The sequence below is a fragment of the Sylvia atricapilla genome, chromosome 6, assembly GCF_009819655.1.
Source record: "Sylvia atricapilla isolate bSylAtr1 chromosome 6, bSylAtr1.pri, whole genome shotgun sequence".
NCBI lineage: Eukaryota > Metazoa > Chordata > Aves > Passeriformes > Sylviidae > Sylvia > Sylvia atricapilla.
The window spans coordinates 15619194-15646463 of record NC_089145.1 but is presented as its reverse complement, the minus strand read 5'-3'; the positions used below and the strand labels follow the sequence as shown (position 1 = coordinate 15646463).

The following is a 27270-nucleotide window of genomic DNA, read 5'->3' as shown; positions in this document are numbered from 1 at the left end:
TCTACCTCCCAAGCATGTAATGAAGATGAATTCATTACAGCTGTAACACTTTAACGAGCACTGTGAAGATACAGGGTATCCTTACAAGTCCTAAATTAGGAAACTCCCTCTCAGAGTGTGCTGGGGTGCCTGGATGCACGGCCCAGATCTGCGCCGGCAATACATTAATCCACCTCTGTGCATGATTCTGGAAGGGATTTTAACAAGAGAAAGGGTCTGGCTTTCATGTAAAAGCCAAGCTTGCAGCAGTAACTGGAATTAGTTTCCTTTAACATGAGGATAACTCCGTAGTAGGAAACACTTATGTGGGCTATCTTTTGGTCTCTGGATGTGCATCCCAATTCCTGGGTGTCCTGTACCCCATCCACTTGGATGCAGCAGGCACAGAAATAGTGAGAAATGCTGGGATAAAATCTATTTAGTGAAGCAAAGTTCCCTGGTGTTTTACTGTTTAAAAGAGACCTCCCAACTACTGTTTCATGAATAATTGTGCAATTGGTAATATCCTGCCAAAGAAAGGCTTAGATCATCTTGTCTGCAAAGCATTTTCCACCTCCAAATAAACATTTTGCACGAACACAAGTTGCAGGTCTTCCACCATGATGTGTCCCAGGCTGGATTTTGCATACTGCCCACAGGCAAGGCAGCCAACCTGAATCTGGACAGCAGAAGGATGCAAGAGTCAAACTCAGGATGCTAGACCAGAAATATATTTTTTTATTCTTAATATCATGTGAGCAGCAGCACGATTCCAAAAAGAAAAATAATTCTGTTTCATATTTCTTTACACAGAGAGACAGACAGATCCACCCACAGCAGCAGCAGCAGTGACAACAGTGAGACCGCTCAGCGAGGCACTGAGACAGGCACACACCAGAGGGGTGCTGGGGCCTGGCTCTGAGGAAGGCTCTTCCCCTTTCTTCCTCCCTTACCAGCCCATGCTCCATCTGGGGGAGGGTTTCACCTGGGCTGACCTATCACTTTGGTTTTTCCCAGTCACTTCTTGTAGGGCTTAGCAGTCACATTTGGTGAGGTCTGGGGGAATGGTGTGAAGGATCCCATGACCCACCCAAAAGACATGAGCTCGTGCTTAGCTCTAAGCAACCATCTAATCCTACAAATCTGCTCCACAGTTAGGAAAAGAGAATTCATAACATCTTTATGGTGAAAGGTGTGACTGGGTAGATCCTCAAAGTCTTTATCTCCGAGTGATCTCGAGGCCAAGCTGTATGGAGCTCTGAGTAACCTGAAGGTTCCCTGCCCGTGGCAGGGGACTGGAATCCAAACCATTCTGTGATTCTATGATCTCATTCAAGGCAACTCTACAAACCTAGCCAGCCTTGTACACAATACTTGAGGGATACCTTAAGATGAAATTGAAAGCATGGGAAAAATCCAAGACAACTCAGGAAAAAGCCTAAAACCGGGAATCCTGGAGGGCTGCAGGAAATCCCAACAATATCAGAGATTACAGCAGGGGCTGTGGGCGCCTCTCTAGCCCACAGGAAGCCGATGGGTGATAGAGACCAAATGTTTCCTGATATGAGAGTGGATGAAAAGAGACTCAAGTATTCACCGCTTCTATTAGTGGGACTGTTACGGGAAACAGCAATAATCTATACCAAGGCAACACCAGAACATCAGCTGCTTCAACGGGAAAATTGTGTTTTGAAAGGCTCTATCCAGTGACTTGAAATAAGCTTGTCTTTAGAAAAGGAATACCATCTAGTGGCCCAAAAAGGCAATAAAGATGTGCAATGATAATTAGAGAATCAGATGAATTTAAAAAAAGAGAAGGGAAAAACTACAGAAGTAAGGAGGGTGATTAACATATATAGTGCAGTGATTCGCCCTGGAGCAAGGGAGAGCTCAAAAGGGACCTGATCATAGTAAATGCAAAGCTAAAATTAGACACTTGCAAAAGCAGATTGGGATGCAAAAATTAAAAATAACTGCTGGAGCTCCAGAAAGTGGTGTAGAGAACTGGATCGGGAGCCATCACAGGAAGATGATTTCAAGGATGATATGGGCAAATGGGAAAAGAAAGTGAAGTTGAGAATAACAGCCTATCCCACAAAGACTCCAGCTGCTGTCCCGGGGTAGATGGGTATGGCAGATCAAACTGCTGTAGCTGTTAAAATGAAAAAAAAAAATGACCCCAAGGCAGGTAGCTGCAGATATGAAGCCACTGAAAGGAAGCACAACAGTACAGAAACCGCTTATATTTAGAATTAAATGGAGATTAAGTGGTAAATTGATTAGAGTTTGTGCTCCACCAGCTTTTAGCCATTGTACGTCGGGCACCTTCTTGATAAACCTTTAATCTTGCCACCAGGGACATTTAATCAAATTGCCCAGCAGGATGGTAAGAGAAGAATCCAATTGGAACAATCACTACTAGTCCATAAGCTCGAGGAAGATGGAGAGTCTTTAATAAATTTATAGGGACCTGCTCAAATGTTGTGGACATGAGCAGCAGGACATGATACCATGGGGATACCACCCACTCCCAGTGGAGCACAGGAATCTCAGCCCTGAGGCTGAGCCAGGTGCCTTGGACAGCAGATGAATTAGGAGAGGTAGTGGCACAAATGCACCCCCACGATTCACACTATGTTTCCATATGGCAAAATGCAATGGGGAAGAAGCAATTGACAGAGCTGCTTTCACATTAAGAGACAAAAAATTTACCTTTACTTGCACCCCACAGGGCCGAGCACCTGCCCTGCTGCACATGCTTGTGTGAGCAAAGGGTTTGAACGATGTGTGTGAGGGACAAAGAAAAGAGATTGCCTTATGTGATGATATTTGGGGAACAGCATCTACAGAAGAAGAGGTACCAGAGAGATGTAGCTGAGTTTTAAAATTCATAGACCAAACGGGATTTAATGTCAAATTGAATATGGCACAATTAAAACAACCTTGAGTTAAATGCCTGGACTCTGAAACTGGTGAAACAAGAAGATGGATAAATGCTAGAAAGGTTAAGCTTTCTGTGAAATAAAGACTCCCACTAATCAATCCCAACTCTGAAGAGTGCTGAGAGAATTTAATTTCTTATGGCAGCATATCTATAGCTGTGCTAGTATCTTATGGCAGTGTATCCATCTTTGCTAATAGCAGCAGAGTGTTATGGAAATGACAGGAAAAGAATCAGGGAGGGAGCTGGAGTGAAGACCAAAACAGTGCCTTATCTGACATGAAAGAAGCTGCTTGAAAAGCTTCTGCACTCAAATTCCCAGTTAAAGGAAAATTATTCATAACAAGAATTTCAACATGAGCTGATACTGTGGGAGCAGTGCTGTTACAGAGAAATAGTGGAAGAACATGGATACCAGTAGCATATGAGTCCTTCCCGTGGCTGGACCAAAATTTCCTTGGCCATGAGAAAACCTGGTCAGAGGCAGTTTGGGCTGTGATGGAGTTTGAGGCATTTCCCCTTGACAGCGCCGTTGTACCCCAGTCTGCTCCTACTCTGCCTTTACACACAAAGGGAAGAAATGGATATTAATGTGGATATCCTTTGAATGGAAACCAGGAATGAACCAAAGTACTGCACACTCATGGGAGTGCAACATTTGAACGAAGAGGAAAAATAACCCAAGACATCCCTATCAGTGGAATGAGGGAACAAATTATGGGCAAACTAGAGAAAGGATTGTGCCAAGGAACTTACAGGCTTCTACCAACATCGATCTACAGAGAGCTTCTATCTGGTAGTAGAACAAAATACTGGTTGCTTAATGGGGAGAAAAGCAATGGCAAGAATGTGATGGGACACCTATGAAGAAAACAGGAGTTCTACTTTACAATCTCAGAGGGACAGTGGGAATAAAACATACGTAAAGGAGTTAAAGTAATGTGAAGGCTACAAGCAATACTGAGAAATAATTTAGTGAGCAAGTAGGTAAACTAACTCAGACTCCGTTTACTGCAGCCCCAACCAGGCGTCAGCTAAAAAAGGTGTGGCCAGTTGGATAAGAGCATTCTACGCTTCTTTATGTAGCTCATGATGACAGTCTAAGGTAACTGACATCATGAGCTACATAAAAAATGTAGGGTACTCTGAAAAGAGTCCAAAGAGTTTATATTTGGTCTCAAATGAAGTAAGAAACATAGGACATAAATAAAAATTGCATAAGGCATGCAAAAGTGTATTAGTAAAAGAAAGCTGCCAACTCTACTGCATTGGCTAAACTAAAGACTGCGACAAATACTGCCAAGGGATCACCTCAAGAAACTGTCACAAACTAAAGAAGAGTATCAGTAAATAAATACCTTTCCTGGGCAGGCTGAGGTTCTTCCATCTAACAGGAATACAACTGCTGGAACTGTAAAAATACTGTTACAGAAAATTGTTCATAGGTGTGGAACAGCACCTGAGACAGGATAAGATGAACAGAGGGGAGGGTTGGGAAAGGGGGAGGTTTTAAGTGAAGAATTCGAGTCTTAATATCTAGCCTGGGGATTAAGCAAGGACTGTATAAACCCTACCACCTGCAATCACCCAGAATGGTAGAAAGAAATGAGGTTGGATCATTAAAAAGAATCTAAAGACAATCTTAGGACAATCTCCAAAATAATGTGCTAAAAATTTAACCTCGCTCTCAGAAGCTTTAAAGCAGGCTTGGCTTACAACTCTACCATATTTTGTTTGGATAGCCTGTCTCTTAGTGGCCCTGTGTCTAAGAGAATAAAATATTATGGCAAGATATAGAAGAAAGCAATGCTCTGGTAGAAGAAGCAACATGAGAAAAATGTGTAAAATGAGAGAGCAAGGCTCCAATTCATATAGGGCTTCTGAAAAAAGGAGCCAAGTAATGTATTTGAAAACAGATAAAAAGGAACAAGGCTTAGAGACAAAGTGAAAGGGGACCTATTAAGTTACTAATAAGATAAATCCTCTAAGATATTAAATAGGTGAGGGCAACAATAAATACAAACGGGTTCATGTTTCTCAGATGTCTCCCCAAGGGGCCAAAAATTCTGGAATCTGTCACGAATTTGTCAAGAACAGAGACATCAAAAATGGCCCAAAGAGGGCCCTCTGGCGCCTGTGCAGCCGGAGCCCCCGCACTCAGAGCCTGCCCAGCTCAGCCTCGTGTCCCAAAAGCAGGGGAGTGCAACTCTCCTGGTGCTCCCCTTCCCCCGGCTGCAGCACATCTGTTTGTGTGCTTGCATACTCACGGTGCTAGGGTACTCTGCAGGCTTTGCTGATTTTTTATTTTTGCAGGACAGCAGATTTTACTACAGTTCCTCAAAAAAGCAGCAGCTGACAGAGTCAAGGAACAGCAATGCAAACTCCAAGGCAAGGCAGAGGAGTTTAGATCTCCTGCAGTTGCAAGGATTTCTAAATTTGCTTTTCACTCCATATTAACATGTTCGGTCTTTTTACAAATTCCAGTAATTTTTGGTATTTATGAAGGCAGATAATGATTGTGAAGTGCTGTGGAGACCTAGAGATGATCTTTACAGTTCTGGAGGCCAGACCAGAAAGAAAATGCCTCCACAGAGATTCCCTGCCCGCTCCTGATCAGGAGCCTGGCATTGCTGCAGGGTTTGGAGCATCCTTACTGCTCTCACAGGCAGCAACCCAGGAGCTGGGCACTACCAAAGGAGAGCAGAAACAGCAACCTGCAGAGCAGTAAAGTGGCACTGGTCTTGTTAACAAGGTCATAACCCATGCATTAACTACACAGACTTAATTGTTACAGCTTGCCTGTTTGTTTTATATTTTGTTTATTTGTGTTTGGTTTTGTTTTTGCTTGTTTTAGACTGTTTTTACTGAAGTGACCAGTAAGATTTTCATGGCTAGATAGCTACATTATGACCTAACCTGCTCTAGTCTTGCATATCTTGATCCAGCTACTTAATCTAACAGTAATATCTGAAGAACCCAAATGAAAAATTGTTACAGCTCTTAAGGGAGTCTTGAGAGTTACAGCTCATGATCTGGATCCACCCAGATTGGGAAATCATAGCTGCAGTTTTGGAAAAAGTGCTCTAAATGACAATAACTGAATGAACTCAGTAGCTTTATCAGTTTACAGGAAAATCTGAAGAGAAGGAACAGCTTGAGGAAAAGCAGCTAGCCCTGGTGTCGAACTGCTGATTTCAGTAATGGCCTTTTAAGCAATTTAGGAGGAATTTAGGAGGAAGGGTCAAATAAGAAAAGAAACAGAAAGGAGAGATTGAAGCAGGCAGGAGACTAAGTGCTGTCAGTAGCTAAGGAGTTAAAATTTGAGAGAACTGGGGGTAAAGCACATATATGTGGAGGTCTGAAATGGGATAAAGAGTAATGGATTGTAAACTATTATGACTGAGCCACAGTAGAAGTAACACTGGAGAACAATGTTTAGCCACGTTAATAGCCATAACTTCACTGCCAAGTCTTGCAGTTCTTTAAAGAGGAAATTATAAAAATCATATATCGTGGATAAGGGTGGCAGAAGTCGACACAGAAATGTTATAAATGATCATGCAAACAACTCTGTGTAATTCTCCCCTTCGCTGTCCCCCACAGCTGTTTAGCAGCCTCCACACATCCCAAGCCCAGCTCTGATACTGCACAGCTGCATAACCTTGGGCCAAACTTCTGAGCAAACCGCTAAGTTATGAGACAGCCTGCAAGAAGATAAGAAGGGCAAAAGCAGGGGGAGGAAAACCAAGAGCTTTGGGTCAGATCAAGCCATTAATATCTACACTGGAAACTGCATAAAACTGGGTTTGAGCACACAAGCCAGATGTTTACCTTCCTTGGAAATGGCCAGCAGTAGCATTAGCCACACACCTGCGCTACATCAGGTGATACTAATATTAGGATAACTAAGAACAAGACTCATGGAGTTGCTTTGGGGATTGAAAAAAGGCAGATTATTTTTTTCTCGAATTGCAATTAAAAACTTATCTCATTTTGTTTTCTTTTAAAATAAAGTAGATTTTCTCCTCTTCCTTGCACCCAGGAACCTAGCACACAGCTCTTGACTTGAACTTTTTAGCTTGGCCATGCTTTTTGTCTCTGCTAAGCCTCTTCCAGCAGTCAATAGAAAAGCTACCCAAAAAGCCAGCAGGCCTTGGGTGCATCCCGCTGCCCTCCTCCGAGCTGGCCCTACATACAAAAGTGGAAAGCTGTTGGGGTTGCGTGGAGACAGGCAGCAGTGCCAATGTTTGGAGAGGACAGGTAGGAATTATCAGCTGGAAACTAGGTGAGGGCAGGGTGGGCACGGTGGGCTGGGCTGAGAGGGGACAGAAATGGCTCAGTTCTTGTATTAACTGATAACATTGAGCGCGTTAATCAGCGAGTGCAGCTCATCCCTCACGCTCTCCAGGGAGTGGCAGATCGTCTGAGGGCTGTCCAGGAGCTCGATGCTGTGGGTGTAGGGCTCGTATTTCACCGAGAAGGGCCGCTTGATGTGCGCCGCGTAGCTCCTGCAAGGGAAGGGTGCAGAAGGCTGGGTACAACAGATGGGTCCTGAGTCTCCCTCGTACTTACCACCATTTACCCGGGAAGATCACCACAGGTTAATGCCTCCTTTAGGCAGAGTTTTCACCTTTCCAGCCCCATTACAGCAGTAGTTGAGATCCCTTCTGTTTGTCAAGGAGCGCCATGAGTTTGACTGTGGATTTCTGTGGGCTGTACCGAATAGGAGGGGACATCAAACCGGTCACTTCCATGGCCATTGCCAGGCATCCTCGGCTGCAATTCCTCTTTCAAAAAATGCCAAGGAGATTTAGAAGCTAATTGCAGGGAAAGCCTGTGGTATTATCGTATTATATTACTAAATCCTTTCTGACATGCATTTACTGACTAATCTCTGCTTGGGGAGGGGGGAACTAGCTGTGTGGCATGTTAAGGATGGACTTGACAGGCAGTGGCTCAGACCTGATCTAGAGGATGAGCACACTGTCACCAGAACTAAGGTGCCTCAGCAAAGCTGCACTGCTGTACCCTAAGCCAATTGCAGCCTGAATCTCAGTGATGAACTTGACTTTACCTGATATCTCTCAAGAGCAAGACCTTGTTGCTGCTTTTCTAACGGAGAAATTTGTGGTCAAGTGAAAGCAAATCAAGGGTAGGCTTTCCCCAAAGTTGCCCACATTCACTTCCAGCACTGAGATTTGATTACTTGACAAGGGAGGGTTTTTTCACGTGGGGGTTGTGTGACTATGGAAAATCTGTAGTTAGGTGCTTATGGCTGCAGCCCCTTGCTGGAAAGGCTTGAGAACATGAGGAGCCAAACAGCGCTAACAGGCATGCTCCTGTCCTTTGCTGAGGCTTCACCCTTTCGCTCCTGAATTGCTTAGCTTAGGCTACCCTCTTGTGGCTACCGCGGGTTTGCTCTGGCTCTGCACAAGGGCTCGGGGAAGCGCAGCCCTTTCTCAAAGGGAGACAGATGTTCCTCTAGCCATGTACTTCATGCCTAAGCCGGAATTGGAGGGATCTGGAGGAAAACACAGCACAGAGGGCCAAGGGGAAACACGGTCCAAGGCGCAGGCTGGCGCTGCCAAGGAGCTGCTATGCCATTGCAGGAAAACAACAAAAAAAGTGTAAACAAAGGAGGTTTCTGCATACTCACATTGTCCTCCTCTTAAAAGATGTGGTTCCTCTCAGTTCTACCAGGCAAAGTCCTGCTCACCTCTCCTGTTAATGTCATCAGCCGCAGCGATGGCTCATAGCACAGCTGCTAATGGCTAGAAACCTGCTCTCCAAAATGAGTGTGCTCACTTGACACCTTTTAAAGCATATAGACAGAGCATGGCTGCTTGGAAGGGCACTGGGGGAGTGTGTCCTTCCTGAGAAAAGAGGTTTTTCTCCAGACATAACTCTGATAGTCAGGCCCATGGTGGCAGCTGCCAGTAATGCAGAAGAGATGACGCTTTAATGTTTTCACCTCACAGAGTAGCATCTGTGTGGTCTCTGAGCTCTTTAAGAGGATAATTTACAGTGCTTGTCACAGTCAAGACCCTCTAGCCTAATCTTGGCTGTGTATGTGGTGTATTTTCCCATTTTAAATGCAAGAAAATGACTCATTAGGCAGCAGTTTTGTTTTTTTTTTTTTTTAAACAGCCTAGTGTGTGTGTGTGTGACCACGGGCTCCCCCAGTGCTTGCTTTTGAGCAGCTGGACTCCAGGTTGTATGAACAGTGCAAGTGAGGGTAATAAAAGCAGAAGTTGAAATATAGCAGCCCTCACCACATTATTTATATTAAATACCCCTCTTGCAGGAACTGTAAAGTCATGTACGTCATGTTCTCCTCATCCTGTCTCTTTCCTAAGCAAAGATAAAAACGATCTAGGCAAAGTTTTCCTCTGTCAATCAAAGCAATCCAAGGACTGAGATTTCTCCTGTGGGCAATTCTGGGTATGACCAAGAAAATGCTCTTCTGAACGTGTCTGTGGGTAGAGCTGACCCTTACTGTCCTCTTTGCAGTCCCATGGGATGGGGAAACCCCATTACCATGGTGGGATGGTGTCTGGGGTCCACTAACACATGTTAACCAGCCTAGGAGGCAAAAGTTAATTTTTTTCCCCCTGGATAGATCAATTAATGTCAACCATGTTCCCTATAGGAACTGGAGAATTGCTTTACTTTGGAAGACCTGGTCAAAGCTTTCAGAGCACTTCTGAGAACTTGGACTGAAAGCAGTCATAATGTCAAACCCTAATTCAATATATAGCATCCTAATTTCCTATTGTTTGGGTCTTTCTCATTGCTCAGTCCTACCTCAATTTGTTTTTGGCATCACTGAAGCTCTCGGACACAAAATAAACAGGCTGGTAGTTCTGGTCCTGGTAGGGCTGAACAGCTGCAGCATCAGGGTCGAAGTCCCGCACCTCTGGTTCGTCTGACAAGGAGTGCTGTGGACATGGCAGGAAAAATCCAGCATGAAACTAAGGGGATTGGGGAGCACATATGGGCTAGGCAAAGGTGGAGGACAGACTGAGGAAAGTCATTGTGCAGAAGCAGAAGGTGTTTTTCTCTACAGGGTCTAGAGCAGAGGCAAGTTATGGTGGGACTTACTATGAGCTCCCCATAGGAAGAGAGGAGCCCAGCTCCATAGGCTTTAACTATTCCATTCTGTCTGCAGAGCCCAAACTCCACTGTAAACCAGTAAAGCTGTGAAAAGAAAAAGAAAAATTCCTGACGGACACAGCTCCTCATCTTCATTTCTGACATCTCTGTCATTTCTGAGCCCTTGAATCATGGCCAGGGTCTGGGGTTGTTTAAAGGAACAGGCACCTGCCTCTTTGTCCCCTCTCCACACTTTGCTTTCAGAGAAAAGTGCTAAACTAAGTTGCTGCTACACCGGGACAGAGCCTGTCTCCCTAGGCTTGTTCCATCTGCCCTGAGATGCTGTTGTTTGATGCCCTTGGAACAGGACAGGTCACCTTGCTGAGGGAGAGCCAAAGGAAGCAGATGTCATTTAATCCCATCCCAAAGAGTCCCAGCAGTGCTGCTGTTAGAAATATGATGCTTGATGATACTACTGGTGCCTGAGAAAATTGGGTTAATGTGCAAGTGAGCTCTGCTGTTTAACTGATCTCTGTTCTGCACAGTCATCATGAAAATAGCAGGGCTGGGGCAGCTTGGGTGGGAGCTCTGAGCCTGCAAATCTTGGAATACTAGGCTGGACCAGTCCCCTTGATACCACAGAAGCACTGCTGGAGATGTTGTGCCCCCCATCCAGCAAAGGGAAAAGCTTACCGTTGCTAGTTTCTCAATTTCTTCATCAGTTGCTCCCAGAGATGCCAGCCCAATGTCCTAGGAAGAAAAGGGAAGGAGCAAACATCAGGAGAGGTTTGATCTGAGTGCCTTAGACATTGATTTCTCTGTTTTATTGCCTCAAGACCACACATATTGCTGGCCTGCAATGCCAGGCATCTGCTGGGACTTCATCATGCTCAGACTAAAACCATGTTGTTGCAGAGTCAGTATTAGGGTCTTGGTCCATCACCAGAAATCTGGAACACCATGGTTAATAAGAGAAGAAAGGTTTAGGCAACAACATTGGGGTTTGGATTCTCCACCAAGGGGGAGGAAGCAGATAACACCTTACCTGAGAGAACTGGGCAAATGTCTTATCAGCCAGCATCGGGACGTGCCCCAGCAGCTCGTGACAGCAGTCCCTGCCGATGGGAGTGGGGAAAGGAGGAAAACACAGTCAGCAGCAGACAGAGCGGGTCTGTGGGGGGAGAAGGGTGACTGCTGGCCAGCTGTGGGCAGGGAGGCCATGGGGCCGGGGTACTCACGGCTCGGGGGAGTGCATGGGCGAGGAGGCGTGGCGGATGTACTGCGTGCACTGGAAGACGCGGAAGGCCAGGCTGGCCAGGAAGTCCCGTGCTGAGAGCAGGCCAGCTACCGGCCGCAGCTGGAACCCGGTCCTCTCTGAAACAGCACACACCATCTGGCAAAAGGGCTACACCAACCTAATCTATCTGCTCCTACCATGAACATCTGCTCTTCATGTGCTCGGTAGGACTGTTTGGCCATGGTCCTGCCCTTCAGTCACAGCCCGCTGTGTTTAGCTACAGTCCCCATCACTTGGGCTCTACCTCTGCTCTCTGTGGGCAATGCATGAGCCATCAGCTCTCCTCCTAATTCTCAGCTCACACACCACTCCTTTGGGTTCAGGCTGTCCATCTGCCCACTGGCAGACCCCGATCCTGGGTCCCCCAGGCTCATACCCACCTTTCAGGAAGCGGGAAACCTCCTCCAGCTGAGGGATGTTGTTCTCATTGTAGCCACAGAATTTCTCCAGTAGACTGAAAGCTTCGAGGTACTCCTTGCAGGCATGGGTGGGGTACAAGCTCTTCAGGGTGCTGTACACCTCCTTCCTTCAGGAGGAGAAGTGGCAGACATTCAGTGGTTAATGTGCCCAGTCCCTCTCCTGTGCTCTGGCTGTGCACTATCAGGGACTCATGTCTTTAGGCTCTGTGTCCTTTTGCCTTTCTCCACCCAAGTCTATGTCTCTGCACATTGATGGAGGTATGCAAACGTACAGACACACATTCAAATGAACCTGCAAAGGTAGCAGCTGTGTCTGCAGAGACCTATATAAAATACTATATAAAAGGTATTAACTGGAGTTAAAATATTCTCTGTTGGTTAACTCCTGAAGTTGCACTGTGAAGACTCAATAGAACCAGGAGATGACCTTGTTGAGAAGCCTGTGTACTCAGCTCACATGAGCTGGCCTTGTTTTCAGAAACACTCCTGCAGCAACACTCCTGTTTCCCTAAGTGAGGCCCATGAGGTACCACACCATGGGCATCATACTTCTTCCTGCAGCTGTAATAACTGCTCTTTGTTTGGAGGCTGCTACTGAGCCAGGACTCCAAATTATCTACCTTGCTCTGTGGAGAGGCTCCTTTGGAGGAAGCTCCTGTGGGCTGCAGCATGAAAGTGTTTTTTATAAGCCATTGAGTAGGATGCTTGCACTCCTGACACGTTTTTCAAAATGTCATGCCTTAAATGTTTGGGTTTTGATTGCCAGCTTCTAGTGGTGAAGCACTAACAGTAAAGTCAGCACTAATAATGGGATCAGCACTCACCAGGTAGCTGTCTCCTCTGCCGTGTACTCCACATGAGGGATTGGGTCCCCACTGCAAGGCAAAGGCACCATTACTGAGCAGAGCCCCAGCCAGGCTCCTCTCCCCTCTGAGAAGGAAGCACTTTCGAGAAGCTCTGCATGGTGGTTATCAATCTTCTTTAAAAACCAAAGAAGGGGGTGACAGGAAAGACAAAGCCTTAGAACTGGGTCATTTGTACAGGTGTAAAAAATACATAGATGCAAAGAAAAGCATGAGTCAGAGATTATAAATGAACAAGGGATGAGCAAGAGTTTAGCAGGCATAACATTTACCAGGAAAAATAATTGTTTTCGCTGGAAAAAAATTGAAAAACTTTGTGTGTGAAAATAAATTAATTTCATATGTCTGGACTTCAGGGAGCTGATGGCTCCAAGAATGAACCAGTGGCTAGGAAATAAAAGCAGATAATAAGGAAAACTAAATGCATTTGACCTGGAGGAAAATATATTGTCAGCAAGATTAAGGATTGGCAGGAAGAGAAAATCTCAACATTGATGTAAATGGGCAGTAATGAAAGAAGATTGACAATTTTGCTTTTTCTCATCATAGTTATCAATTGTATTTCCTAAATCTTTCTTTTTTGTGTTTGGACAAATGAGTATTCAAATATTGGAAAGCACAGTTCCTGAAAGGGTGCTTGGAGGGATGCTACACATAAATGCTCATGAATACGCAGGCTCATAAATGCCAACCTGCAGGTGAGATGTTAGAGAAGACCTCTTAAACTGGTGCCTCATCTTAGGACAGTATTTATCCCTGTGTCACTTGGGGCTCTTCCTCTGGCACCCTGACTGCATTTAGTATTTGAACAGGATAAAAGCATCTCTGTCCATATTCTGGGCTTCAAACTGGCAAAGAACATGAAAAACAATAGCAGAAACCCTTGCTGGGATCACACCAGTTGCAGGGATTGCTCAAACAGGTGACCCAGATAATTTCTGTAGTCTGCTTTCAGCACTTATAGTCCTGCTCAGAGAGAGAATGCTATGGTGAAAGGCGGCATCACTGAATAGGATCTGGGGAATATTTTACAAACCTGACTGAATATAGACTCTGTTTGATGCTGTAGTGAACACACTGAGTGCTATCACTGTGCACATTAGAATAGAAGTTTTAAGTAAGAGCACAAGACATGCCTTAAATCTATATAAGACAATGATAAGAACATTACTGGAATCTATTTAATTTAGCCGATAGAGTTAGGAGGTGAATCATTTAGCCTATAAATACCCTCATAGCAAAAAAAAAAAAAAAAAAAAAAAAGGCAGTATTTTATCTAGTAGATGAAAGGCATGTGTGATCCACTGGGTAATAGCTAAAGCTATTGAAGTCCAGCTTAGAAATAAAACCCACATTTTTTTCACAACTAGGATAATGAACATTTGGAACAAATTTTCTTGGCATGGGGCAGCTTTTTCAGTACTTGAAACACTGAAGCCAAAACTAGATGCCGTTCTAAAGAGATGCTGCATTTCCAGATGAAGTTTGAGGTCTGATGGATATATATATGTGGCTTTTGTTATGCAGGAGGTTTATTCTTACTATACCCTTATCAATGTAGGAATTGATGACAACAGATATTTTTTTAATTAAAGAGAGACTGGAATGCAAAGAGAGAAGAGAGACATGAAAGGAGCTGAAAAGGCTGAATGGGGAGACATAAAGGAAGAGAGGTGTCATGCAGGTAGCAGAATGACTTGCCAATAGGCTCACTGACATGTCATCATCCCCACATGAATGTTAGGAAGGAGACTTACTGCTTATAGTGAAAAGCAATCTCTGCTATTGATTTTCTTCTCTGGCGATATACTTGGTCAGAGTAGCCCTGTGGTGACAAATAGGAACAGAGACAGGACTTTTAATCAGTTACTAAAGTTTCTCACCCAGGAAAGTTCATCAGTGGCTGGAGAGGTGTCTCTCAAGGCAGCAATCCACTCCAGTCCCCTGATCAGGTGCACTAATTCCGGGAGTGTTCCCAGCTCCCTGCCTCTCAGGGATGGCTCAGGAGCTCAGCGTGAGGGGGTGCACACACAGACTGACTCACCGGATGATCCAGATCCAAGTCAGGGTCAAACTTTGTGACCAAGTGATGGCACTTGTCCAATTCACAGATTTTTCGGGGAAACCAGTGAACTGTGGAGAGAGAGAAAGTGACAGTCTGTCTGTGGAAGTGAAGATCCCCTAATGAGAAGGGGCTCTGAGGCTGAATAAGATACAGCTGATCTGGTGTACCAAATACACACATAAAACATGGCACAGCTACTTCCAGACAGTAATTTCACAATCTCAATGCTCTTTTCCTGGAGTCATGTCTAATGCCATGGTGTCATGCATTTCATGACTTCCTTGCCCATCTCTCAACAGAGTATTTTGTGACAAAATTGAAGAAGATGAAAATTAGATTTTACTGAATGGTTCACGTTAAAAAACACCCAGAGATCCGGCTAGTCATTGATCTCTAGGGATCTCTAGAGATATTCTCCTACAATATTATTCTGCAATAATCATCCTGTCTTCAGAACAGGATGGCACAGGAAGTGTCTTGTAGATTAGTGCTTGAATCTGTACACGAGGTCCTAACACATAGGTAGAAAACTACTTTGCATTTATAATATAAAATGCTGGAGTAGCAATGGAGTACTCATCAGGAGAGATGTGAACAAAGCATGAAATTCAACCTCATATTTCTATTTTTTTTTCAGTCTTTTACTAGAACAATGGGCTATGAACAATGGAGTCTGTTGAGAAAAGGGCAAAGAGGGAAATTACTTTCAGGATTCAGGTATCCCAGAGGCAGACCCTTCTGGTTTGCTAAAGTTCAGCACAGAGCAGCCCTTTCCCTTTACTTGTTTCTACAGGGGAGCTCAGCCTCTCCACACAAGTGAAAATTTTGGTGTAAGTTCCTTACATTTGTCTTCCTTAGTGGTCCTCACATCTTCTGCTACCCTCTTGATGGAGCTAATGAAAGTATTGAGGTCAGAGCTATGGACTTCACAGCGCACAAAGTATTCCAGTTCAGCGGTCCCTTCACGGGGCTTTCGGCTAAGCCTGGTCTCCAGGTGGTGAATTTTAGCTTCAAATGTCTTTTGAGACATGGAAAGGAAGGGAAAAAAACCCATTAAGCAACATTTGAAACACCTTCTTCTACTACACAAAGATGGACACAAATATGGACACAAAAATATGGAATGGTTTGGGTTGGAAGGGACCTAAAACATTGTCTCATTCTGACCTCCCTGTTATGGGCAGGGACACCTTTCACTAGTCCAGGCTGCTTGGAGCTCCATCCAACCAGACCTTTAACACTCCCAGGGATGGAGTATCCACAACCCTGGGCAACCTATTCCAGTGCCTCATCACCCTCACAGTAAACAATTTTTTCCTGCTATCTGACCTAAATCTACTCTCTTTCAATTCGAATCTGTCCCCTCTCACCTGACACTATGTGTTCTTGCAAAAGGTCTCTCCATCTTTCCCTGAGACCCCTTTTAGTTATTAGGAGGCTGCAGTTAGGTCACCAAGAAGCCTTCTCTTCTCCAGGATGAACAATCCCAGTCTGGGATGGATTCCTTCTTGTCGTTTTCTTCACGCTCCCACCTCCCTCCCATATAAACACACTTACCCCTTAATTCCACACTTTTTTCCTTCTGCACCAACACCGAGGCTGTTCAGTAACTACCACCAGAAGACTTCCACCAGGGCAGAGAAGACCAAGAGAAGCAGTGGATGCGGCAGAGCGCGGTGCGGGCCCGGCGGGTGCCGGCGGCGCGGCGCTGGCCGTGGTGCTGAACGCCGGGGCAGCCCCCGGGGTCACTACCAGCGCTGATGCCTTCGGGGCTCGCTATAGGAACTGACCCCCCTAACCCGCGGAATAAGGAGATGAAATGATGCCTGTAGTCTCCCAAGGGGCCCTGGTAGACTTGTGGGATTTTTCTTTAGCTCAGTGAAAACTGGCAGTACGAGCCCCAAGGCTCTAGGCAATGACCCAGCCTTCCCAAAGTTCCCTCAAGACCTTTGATAGAGGAAGGGACGTGATTTCTTTTGTTAATCAGAGGCAAAACGATGAGAAGGAACAGATGCAATGCCACAGGGAAATTAAGTTTAGGATGGTGTTTTTTAATGTACCTACCAACTTTACTATTACATTGTCCCCTCAACAATCGATACCTTTGCATTAATCTGACAGCCGTGATTGCATTACCTATGCTTCAGCTGCATGTAACACATACAGAAGAGTGAATCCAGCTTCCCTGCAGCCTGGTTCATGATGAGGCAAATGTCATTATGCCCGTCTGCTTTCATATCTTGTACCTGCATTGCCAGAGGGATCTGGGAAATGAATCGTCCTCTGTTGGGACTTGACATGCTTGTCTTTTTATTATATTTAAAGCTCTCTCTGTGACAAGCTCAAAGAGCTTTTTTTGCTCCAGGAAGAAACAAACAATATTTGAACATAAGCTGCCACAGCTTCTCGCTTGATGTTTTAAAATTTGTTTAAATTAGAGTTTAAATGCAGCATAACGTGAAATCTACCAAGTACAAGAGCTTACACATCTGTTTCATACCCACTGAGCAGCCTGTTGAATGTTATATTGATGGATTTGTCATGCTCTATCTGGCATCTGTGTGCTTCTGGGAAGGACACCCCAGTCATCGCAACACATGGGTTTTGTCTGAAAACTTGTCATAAAGGTTCTTTCAGTCTTGTCACAAGAACCATATATTGCCCAGAAAACAGCTTTTCTTGCAACAGTCCTTGTAGAGCAATTGTAATTGCTGAAGATCTAAATGTTTTTCATAAAATTATCAGAGGTGATACTAAATGGGCAATGAATAACTAGAATGTCCTACAGTTTCAGGGAAATACTTATCCCCCAAACACACTTTTGTATGGTCACAGTTTTAAGTAGGAGGTTTATTGTATAGTGTACCTAGCCCCAAACAACCTGCTGGGACTGGACCTGCTCTGAGCAGGAGGTTGGACCAGAGACATCCAGAGCCCTTACAAGCCATGTGACTGATTAACAGGAACAAATTGTCCTCTTCTCTCACTGCTGAAGTCAGTGAAATTAAACTACCATAGATAAAACACATCTCAGAACCTCAGCTTGCAAAACACTTTTGAATCATCCTGGATGAAAACACACTACATGAATGCAAGCTGTCATGCTTGGATTACTGTTTAAATAGGCAGACTTGTCTCAGTCTTTGCATTCATGGCACTGAGATTATATATAATGCAACATTACATTGCTGGCTAGGGGGGAAAAGCTCAGTTACTAGTTTTCCTTGGTAGTAAAAGCATAGACAGGATGCATCTCTGAGAGGAACCGTCAGAACCTTTAATATGTGAATCAGAATAATCCTTGAAGTAGAGAGGTAATTTTGAAATCAAAACGCCAGTTTTACACCCAGGGCAAAGTTGTTTCTGTAACTGTTTGGCTGAGGACCAGTGTGGTAATGACCCACAAGTGAGGTGAGTTTGTCTGTAGACAGGCAGGGGACACAGCTTGCTTTGAATGTGGGATCAGAGCCCTGTGCCTGAAGTTGAAGTACTGAGCAGTGCGGAGGCTATCAGAGTATGCTACAAGCCATAAGGTGTGAAGTGTGAAACTGAAAATAATTAAGCAAAATTAAGGCCAGAGCTTAACAAGAGAGAAAGTTTTGCCTCCTTCTTAGTGATGGCAAGTGAGGACACACTGTGGCATCAGCAAAGCATGACTTCAGAGATACCAGACAATTAACTGATAATCTGCAGTAGGCACACCTAGTCAGACTCCTCTTGATTACACTGAAGTGATGCTTCTCACAGCCCAGTCATGAAACCTTAAGGGTGTTCCTTGAGTACCACACAACAGGTTATGTACTCACCTCAAATACCTTAAGGACACGGGACAGTGGTGAAGTCTTGGCTCCCTTGAGCATGAAGAAGAGGTTCAGCATGGCTCTGCCATCCTTCTCCTCAAAAACAATGGTCTCCGTAGCCTCTGCAGCATCAGTGGCTGCAGCTGCAGCCTCTCGTTCCTTCCTGGCATCTTCAATGAGGCTTTGACGTCTTCCAATGAACCGTGGAGACTGAAGGCAGAACAGAGATAAATAGCACTGCTCACAGAGATGTAGGAGATGAGAGGCATTCCCAGTAGCTGGATGTGACTGGTGTGTGACAGCAGAGGAAGCAGGGAAAGGCTGGACTTGCCTGGCTTTGCAGAGGAAGATCTGCTCATAAGGACTGAGGTTTTAGAATTGAACTTTCAGAAATGTGCAGCTTTGGGGAAAAAAAACTGTGTAAAATATCTTTTTAGCATAACTGGAGAGTGGGCTTCTCCCCTCACCTCCCTTAGTAACAGTTTTCAATACCCTCCAAAAAAGCAAAACCCAGAAACAATCTTATGTGGTTTTCAGGTGTCTGATGAACTCAGCTGGAGAGACAACAGATAAACCTGAAGTCATCTGAGAAAAGATACTTTGTGAAGGACAGGTGAAGCTCACAGCTGTGGCCTGGCCAGGAAACATGAAGTGTTTGCAGGTGTATTAGCAGGGCAGCTTAGCAAAACTGCTCCTAGGATCCAATATGACATTTACTTTAGACATTAAGTGGATGCTTATCCACTGAAGTGTAATTGAAACCACAGCCATATACCCCAGAAAATAAATTCCTCCCACTTATCTGTAGATTTGTTTTGTCTCAACAAACTCCTGCGGATTTCCCTTGGAATTGAACCTAAAATGCAACTCTGTGCCTGAGGTCATGTTGGGACACCTGTTTATATTTATAGTGAACTGCAAACTATTTCAATCACTGCTGTTTCTTTTGTTATACAAATAGCTTATATACCAACTTATTTGTTCTTGGTCTTTTTACGACCAATTTTCTATTTCAAGGCAAAGCATCTGGTTCCAGTTTTCTGTGTTCAAGATCCAAACCAGATGACAAACCTCCAGAGCTTGTTGAAAGGAACCTGGGGCAGCACTGAAGAAGGACACCGAGTGGGACTGGCTGCAGTTTTCCCTGTGATTGCATTGAAAATATTTAGAAAAGAGACACATGCTAACTAAGCAGTGCTTTCCCTACCTTGTGAAAATTAAGACTGTTTTCCTTTTAAAAAGACAGCCTGATTGACTACTAAGTTTATTTTCTCTCTGATTTTCAAAGCCCACTATCAGTAACTTATGTTTCTTGGGAGAATCCTCTTGAATGTTTTAGTGGTATAAAGCTGACATTTTAAACACAGCCTCAAAAACTCAGCACATCGAGGCACCAGCCCATGCACCTCTATCTGGCCCTTTTTCAGCAAAGATATCCCTCTGAAATTATATTTCCTGATCCACCTCATTCCTCAGGGCACAGAAAAACACCTTTTAAGAAATAAGTGCATGCTGCTGCTTGTCTAAATTGGTGGTATTTGTGCCCAAAGAGAGCAGACATCTAACAAGTGACCTCAGTCATAACTTCAAAAATCTTGGGAGCATGTGCTCGGGTTTAAGCATGTGTTTTCCATCCCTGCAGTGTTTTAAGCTAAGCTGATGTTTACTTTAAAGTGCCTGCAATAAGCAGGGCAAACAGCCCTGTGCCAGCCACAGAAAATGAGCTCCACAGCCATCCCAAGCCAGGCAGTGCTTTACCTAAGGGTGCTTTGTCATACTGTGCCCCGAGGCACTGCGGGATTTTACTTCTGGGTTAGAGAATGGTAGAGGAGGGAAATTAGACCCCCATATTTAGGCTGTAAATCAGGTTAAAATCCAGCAGGGTGGGGTTTAAAATGCCACAGTTGGGTAAATGGAAAGCTGCACCAGGAGAAGCAGACTCGACCAGTCCCACACCTGTGCTGGGACTGGGTGGCCCTGGGAGGCAGGAGTGGGGGCTTTGGTCCCTGTCAAGGGGTCCTGGAAGTTTTTTAGCCGCATGATGGCATAGTTTAAGTGGGTAAATGGGGAAAAAAAATCAAAACAAAGCAGGAAAAGGCTGAATTTTGCTTAGGAGAAGAGGGTTGAGAGGGATCTGCCTGCCTGCTGCCTCCTCTGCTGGGTGGAGGCTGCCTGGCTGCATGTTCCCCACCTCACTGTCTTCAACTCTGCCCCTCACATTTATGATCATTGGGCTATTATCTCCTTTTGCTGGAAATTAGGAATGTGGCATACATAATAACCAAACTGATCCCATGATAAATGCCTTTCTTCCTTCCAAAGGCACCGTTATATGGCATTTCTGAATTTCCTTGCAGACTCGCTCCCTGAGTGCCTATCCAGCTACAGTGAGAACTGTAATTTGATTTTGCAAAGCATTTATTTGCTAACCAGGGCCTGACTCATCCACCTCTTCTGAAGGTTAGTTTGCACCTCTTATGAAGGATTTGTTCATTTTTCCTTCCTCGAATTTGCTGCAACTCAGAGTGCCTAGCCCACATATTGTCATTAAAAATACTGTGTTCTGAGCTATTCTGTTGCATTTTTTCCCCACCTCATTATTTGCAGCAATCAGGAAGGATTGTGAAAACATCCCACCCCTGCTTTCCTGGATGCCTTTTCCTGCTTTTTTGGCTCCAATGGCTACCTCCTGCCTGGCTCTGTAACCAAACTCTGCCCCAGCTACAGTCCCAGGGTCTCTTGCAAAAACTATTAACAGCAGAAAAACTTAATACGGAACCAAAGGTTTTTCCACTGAGTTTGATGTTTGGCTGGCCCAGCTGACATGTAAAATACCTGCTGGTAGAGGAGTTCTGGGATTGCAAAGGTCTTGATTTCCCCCCCTAGTTTGCAGTTTCCCTGTCAAGGGAACACCTCAGACCTGCTCGTGGTGATGTGATGGTAGGTGATGACTGTGTGGCAGATAACCCACAGTCACAGTGACAACGTGAGGGCCAGGGACATGACATGTCACATACAAATGCAGAGTCATGCCTCTTGCCAGGGTTGTGGAGATGTCCTGTGCTAGGTGAGAGCAAACAGAAAAGCTTTTCATGCATCCAACTCTCAGAGCAAAGGGCAGGTCAAAGTTTTAATTTTATTGTTTTCCCTTTCCTGAAAATTTTCATTCAAAACCAAACACAGGCTAAGGTTTTATGTACCCTCGAGGCTGGAGGAGCCACTCACCCCGAGCAGGTTGCCTCACTCTTGTCAGTCCACCTGTTGAACCTGAACTCCCCTGCCCCCTATGTTCAGTGGCCCATTTTTTCACAAAACACAGAGCAGCACCCCAGAGGGTGTAATAACCAAACACTCTTCACTTCTCCAGACACTGAGCATTTCAAATACTGATTTTACAAGTTGCCTTGAAAATAGCAGGTTTTCAAGGGCCACTCAAGTGTTCATTATTTCGCTGGAATGAAAAGGACTGTGTCAGAGGGAAGTCTTCCCTGATTTCCATTTATTAGAGAAAGCAAGCTTACCTCCTTGTTTCATAAATGTTTCCCTTCTTTTCCAGAAAACTCCACTTTCCAAAACACCTTTCTGCCACTGTAGTGGTTGATTTTAGTGAGGCAGAGCATTGCACAGGGTTAAGAGGAGAGTGGGTGAAAAAGGCAACAGGGAGAGAAATGGGGAGCTCTAAAAGTGACCTGCTGGAGTCACACTGCAGACATCTGCCAAACATATCTGCTACCTAACCTGTCTCTATTCCTAAGTTTCCTCCTGCCAAGCATCCTAAGGGGGTCCCCTCCTGGTGCACCCATTGCCACTGGCTGCTCTGGCTCCTGCATTGTCACCTGCTGCCTATCCACATCTTTGCCCCTCAGGACCATCCAATATTGGGAGTCTTCAAGCTCATCCTGCCTGGCAAGGTTAGAAGTTAAGAGCTGAAATGTCCCTGTCCCTACAGCAAGTCTGATGGGCTGGCCAGGCTTGGCTTTCTAAAGACACTTGACAGCTCAGGGGAAAGTTTTCTTTTCCCTTCCCTGACACATTCAGATCTCATATGTGCAGAAGCTTTCCCTGGGCTAAACACAGGGCTGAGAACACACCAAGGAGGACTGGGAACAGAAATGTGGGAAGGATGTTCTGGGGGATAAACTGGATACAACAGCCATGAACAAACAAAGTTAAACTGCCTGTTCCTTGTGTGCTGCATGAAATGACAGACCCATTATTTTTGTTATGCTAGAACAGGTGAAATCTCTGCAGTTTAATGCCTTGAAAACTGGAAATCATTAAGATCTTCAAGTTGCCTTTCACAGGGGGATTCCTTGTTATTCTTGACTTAGGTCTGTGGGTTATTCACCTTATTTTGAGGTGGTTTCATTATTTCAAGTTTTCAACCCCTTAAATGTTGTCATTTCACATGTATCAGTATGTAGAGAGAACAGCTGGAGTAATTTCCCTTTGCCAGCCTCGAGCCCTGACGTACCCGTGTTGGGGAAGTCCCACAAAGTGTTGGTCCATCTGTCCCTGCCTGCCTCTGCCTATAGCTATGGAAGAGGTTGTGATTTTTGGAGGGGGAGGGAAAGAAGTGGGGTAGGGTTGTCTTACCATGATGGCCTCGGCTTGCTTGGAGTCCAGCTCCGACACCGCCCTGCGGAAGCCTTTGGCTGCAGAGGTGGAGATGTTCGGGGTTGGCATCTTTGCTCTTCCACGAGCTCTGCTGTCTGCTTTCCAGCTCCTTGCCAGCTTTTTATAGGGCAGGGCTGACGTCAAAGACTCTTTCAAATCTTCTCTTCCCCTGCCACCTCCCCATCACCACCTCCCTCCTTTCTCCCCCTCAGGCTGAGAGGAGGAGGGGATTTGAAGGAGAGAAACGTGTCTGTCCCATTAAATCTAATCGCTACAAAGATTGCAGACACCCTGCCTTCACAGACCAGACAATCCCCCACCTGTTTTCCTGCATCCAGAAGATTTCTTCTCTGATTTACCCCTTCTCTCCTTTCCCCTTCTCCCCCACTTCAAGTTCATTCTCGATACATGTTTCAGTCCGACACATTTGCTTCCCCAGCTTGGGAGTTGCATGAAAGGATTTTGATGTGTGAAAGGATGAAACAAAAGGAAGGGAGAGATTCAGCCCTCTCCGTCCTTTTTTTTCCCCCTTGTTTGCCTTGTCATGGAGGCAGTAAAGTAATAGGAAAATAACACTGATTCCCACAAGGCAGCTGTGGGACTGGATGCAGTTCTCATGTATGCACCTCCCGGTGCCCGGCTACTGACAGTGCTGTGCCTTCCAGGGCTTCCCCACCACCTCAGAGCCTGATTTGGCCATGTCACTCTGGCAGCAGGAGGGCAGAATCTGACTCCTCAGAAAGGAAAAAGGCTTTAGAGAAAATAACCTGGAAAAACCCTCTCAGTCCTGCCTTCCTAAGTGCTTTGCTCTTCTTGCAGTAATTCCTGAGAGACCAAATGCTTCAGTACAGCTGGGGCTGTGACAGAGTGTGACAGGTCAGACCCATCCCAGGGTGTCTGCTTTGTTGTGAGTAAGACTGGCATTTTTCTCTGGTTAGATCTGCAGCAGCTGTCCCACCCAAACAAGTGCTGAAGGAATGCATGGCCGTGCTTTGTGCAAGCCACCACCATTCTGGTGACAAGCCACTGACTGGCACAAATCCCTGTGGCAAGGAAGCTGGTGGCCTTTCACCAGCTGACTGTGTGAGAGCTCACCCACAACCTTGCTGACCACGGCACTGACATCTGGTAGGGTTGGTGGCTCATCCTGCATTTTGCAGGACAGCTGAGTCCATCCCAGCATGCTGATGATTTTTGCAGTGCCAAAAGCTTTGGAGGACCAACAACCCATGGACTTCCTTGAGGATGCAAAGCTGTTGATGCTTGCCAAACACCAGGGAGCAGGCAGCAGGACCAACACTGCCAGCCCCACCAAAGCAGCTTGGGAAACTCATCAGTAGGAGTTGAAGCTGAAGTAGGCATTTGGCAGCAGCTAAAGATTGGTGCAGTATTGAGAAAAAAATTGATTTTAAGTCATGTGGAGTATCTTCTCTTATTGCAGGTGCTGAGGGCACTTGGCTGTTCAGTACAGGACAAAACAGAGGAAGGAGTTAAGCAGCCATCATGGCTCATCTATCCCCAGCTGCCGTGTCCTCCCGTGTGGAATCACCTCACACACTGAGAACAGCCCTTGCTTTTGCTTTAATTTCATCTCTAATCCCCCCTGAGTCTCCTAAAGTGTCTATTTGCTCTCTGCTAAACTCTGGATGCTCAAAACACAAGATAAAACCCCACCAAACTAACCAAGGGTAATGCTGCCCACTGGTGCAAGATTTTCTCGGAAAATGTTTTGGGAGCAGGTTCCAAGGCACTCCCCTGCCCAGAAAGTAGTCAAGGAGCACCACTGCAGGCTCAGTCACCTCCTGTCTGCTGGGGTGGCTTTGGAGACCCTCTTACTGGGGAATACAGATTAGCACAATGCTATGGTTGATTTATTTTTGTGTTGCTGGCTGAGGGTGAATCATGGTTGCTGGATAGGCTGGGATGCCAGGAACAAAACTCTGAAGACTGTAAGGAAAAAAGGACCCACTCCAAAAGAGGCCACAAAATAACACTCAAATGTCTTTTGTGGCAGGCACCAGTGAAGAGACCTCAGTGGGGATTCTGTGACACCATTAATGACAGTAAAGAGGGCAAAGGACAGGGCTCTTCCTCACGATCTAGGATGAAGTGGCAAGGATACTAAGGATGAAAGGCCATAGTTACGCAAGGTACTCCAGAAATATTCAGTTAAAACTATTCAGAGACTTTCTAGTGAAATACCCTGTTAAAAACACACATTGTCAATGAAGGGCCTTGCCAAGATTGGACCAGCTTCCCTGGGATTTCACTTGGAAAGGAGAAAGGGACTTGGGTAGGAGGAGGGTTACAAGGATTGCATTTGAATATATTTACCAAATCAAGTTTTAACTGTGGATGAATTCTTCTGGCTTGCACTTTAAAACAGCATGTAGAATATGGAATTACAACATTTTTCATTTGAGGTTTTCAGTTACATTTAAGAAGAAAGATGAAATTGAAATTAATTTATTAATTTCATCCCTTTTCTTTCATGCTGTTTTCTTACCTTAAAGTCAGAAAGAGAAATCTTTTTGCTATACCTCTTATTTTTGGAAACTCACTTAGTTTAAAGGTCTCTTTAGAGAAGTATCTGCCAGTGATGATAAACCTAAAATCAGCCATCACAGCAAGTTCCAGCTATCCAAATTTGTAATAAATTTGCTAAGAGGATAGACTTAAAATGTCAGTTCATGTAAAGAACTGAGAAAATTGGCAAAATGATAAACAAGGGAACAGAATGAGCCACTCAGTCTTCCTGCAGGCTGTAACCTATTCAGAGATCACATACGAAAACTCTTCTGACAAGCAGAGGCTTTAAAATCTGCCAATAATGTCAGACAAGTTTTCATGATTATTGTGTGACTAGATGGAATTTCTCTGAATATATCTTCTGTTTTCCTTTTATGTCATTATATGATGTTACTTCCCTTGTGAAATTCAGTACTTTATTCAAGATCATCAGCCCTTCTTCTTAGTTATCCCAAAGCCCTTGATTTTTAATCCTCTGTCTTCCCACTAATCTGCCTGCCTCATCCCTGTCTTGATGAGAGACCTGCATTGTATGGAAATGCTGTCCAGCATGGAGCCAAAGTTCTGCTTTCCATGCAGCCAAGGGCAAAATGTCCAGATTGCCATGAGGGAATTGCCATGGTAAGAAGTTCACTCTGATAAGAGTGGGAAATTCAGGTTGGTTCTCCTGTCCTGGAGGAGCTGACAGAGAAGGGAAGCTGGGAGAAACCATGTGGCAGCAGGTCCTCCTTCTGGACAGCAAAGTGGGTGGATGTCCTTCAGAGCAATTATCAGCACAGCTGCAAAAGGACAGCCTTTACTTTTTTCCCAGACAGTCCAGTGCAAAGCTGTTCAACATTTTCCACCTGTATCTTTTGCAGGCACATTCCCATCTTTTTGGAATCCAGCCACATCTTAGAATTTTTCATTTCTTCACGTGTCTACATCTCTATAAACCACCTGCCTGGGTCGATGTTTAAGTTCTGCTGACATCAGACCTGACTTTTGGGAGGTGGAAGCCTATTTGGTTAAACCAAGACAGATTTGTCTCAGCCTTTGTCATGTTTGACTAATTACCAGATTTGCTAATAGAGAAGGGGAGCCTTTAGGAAGCTCTACAAAGGAAATACGACAGATGGATGGGTCTTCTTCATGGCTTTGTTTTTTATACTCCAACCACATGACCATCCTTGAATGTGTGTGGGTGCCGTGTGTATCCAGCTGTGTGTTTTAAGGGATTAATCCGACATAAAGCAGCCACAGCAAACACGGCTGGACACTGTTTCACTGCACCAGTCTCCAGACAGAAAAGTCCCATAAACTGAGATGCTCTAACTGTGCTTCCCTCAAGAGTGAAGCAGACCCAAAAACAATCCAGGAGTGACACTGAGGTGCAAAGTACTGCTGGCCCTGTGGAGGCTCGTTTCACCTGCCACTGGATGCAAGGTTGGTGGTGCAGAGATAGAAACAAGATACTAATATCTGTGGCTGGATCCCTGCAGTCAGTTTGTGCATCCTTAAGCATTAGGAGGATATAGGTAGAATAATCTCCATTTCTGGGCACCTTGGGTATGGGGACCAAGGGGAAACTCCACCTGTCAAACATCCACTGCTAACTGTGAGGAGCTGGAGAGACCTCCACAAACCAACTGTAGTCTTGATGCAAGTCCCAGGGTGAACCAGTGGCAA

The 27270-nt window shown here is 45.0% G+C and overlaps 1 protein-coding gene across 1 annotated transcript; it reads right to left on the bottom strand.

The window, feature by feature from the left end:
• Window positions 1-6911: 6911 nt before the first annotated feature.
• Window positions 6912-23151, bottom strand: TH (tyrosine hydroxylase). The gene is made up of 13 exons (XM_066320896.1): window positions 23053-23151; window positions 18463-18666; window positions 15500-15674; window positions 14636-14724; window positions 14349-14416; window positions 12553-12603; window positions 11690-11835; window positions 11251-11386; window positions 11058-11127; window positions 10706-10762; window positions 10022-10117; window positions 9725-9858; window positions 6912-7428 (listed from the first exon to the last, which is right to left on the bottom strand). Exons 1-13 carry the CDS (start codon window positions 23140-23142, stop codon window positions 7269-7271), a joined length of 1476 nt encoding a protein of 491 aa, XP_066176993.1. The 5' UTR covers window positions 23143-23151; the 3' UTR covers window positions 6912-7268.
• Window positions 23152-27270: the final 4119 nt, after the last annotated feature.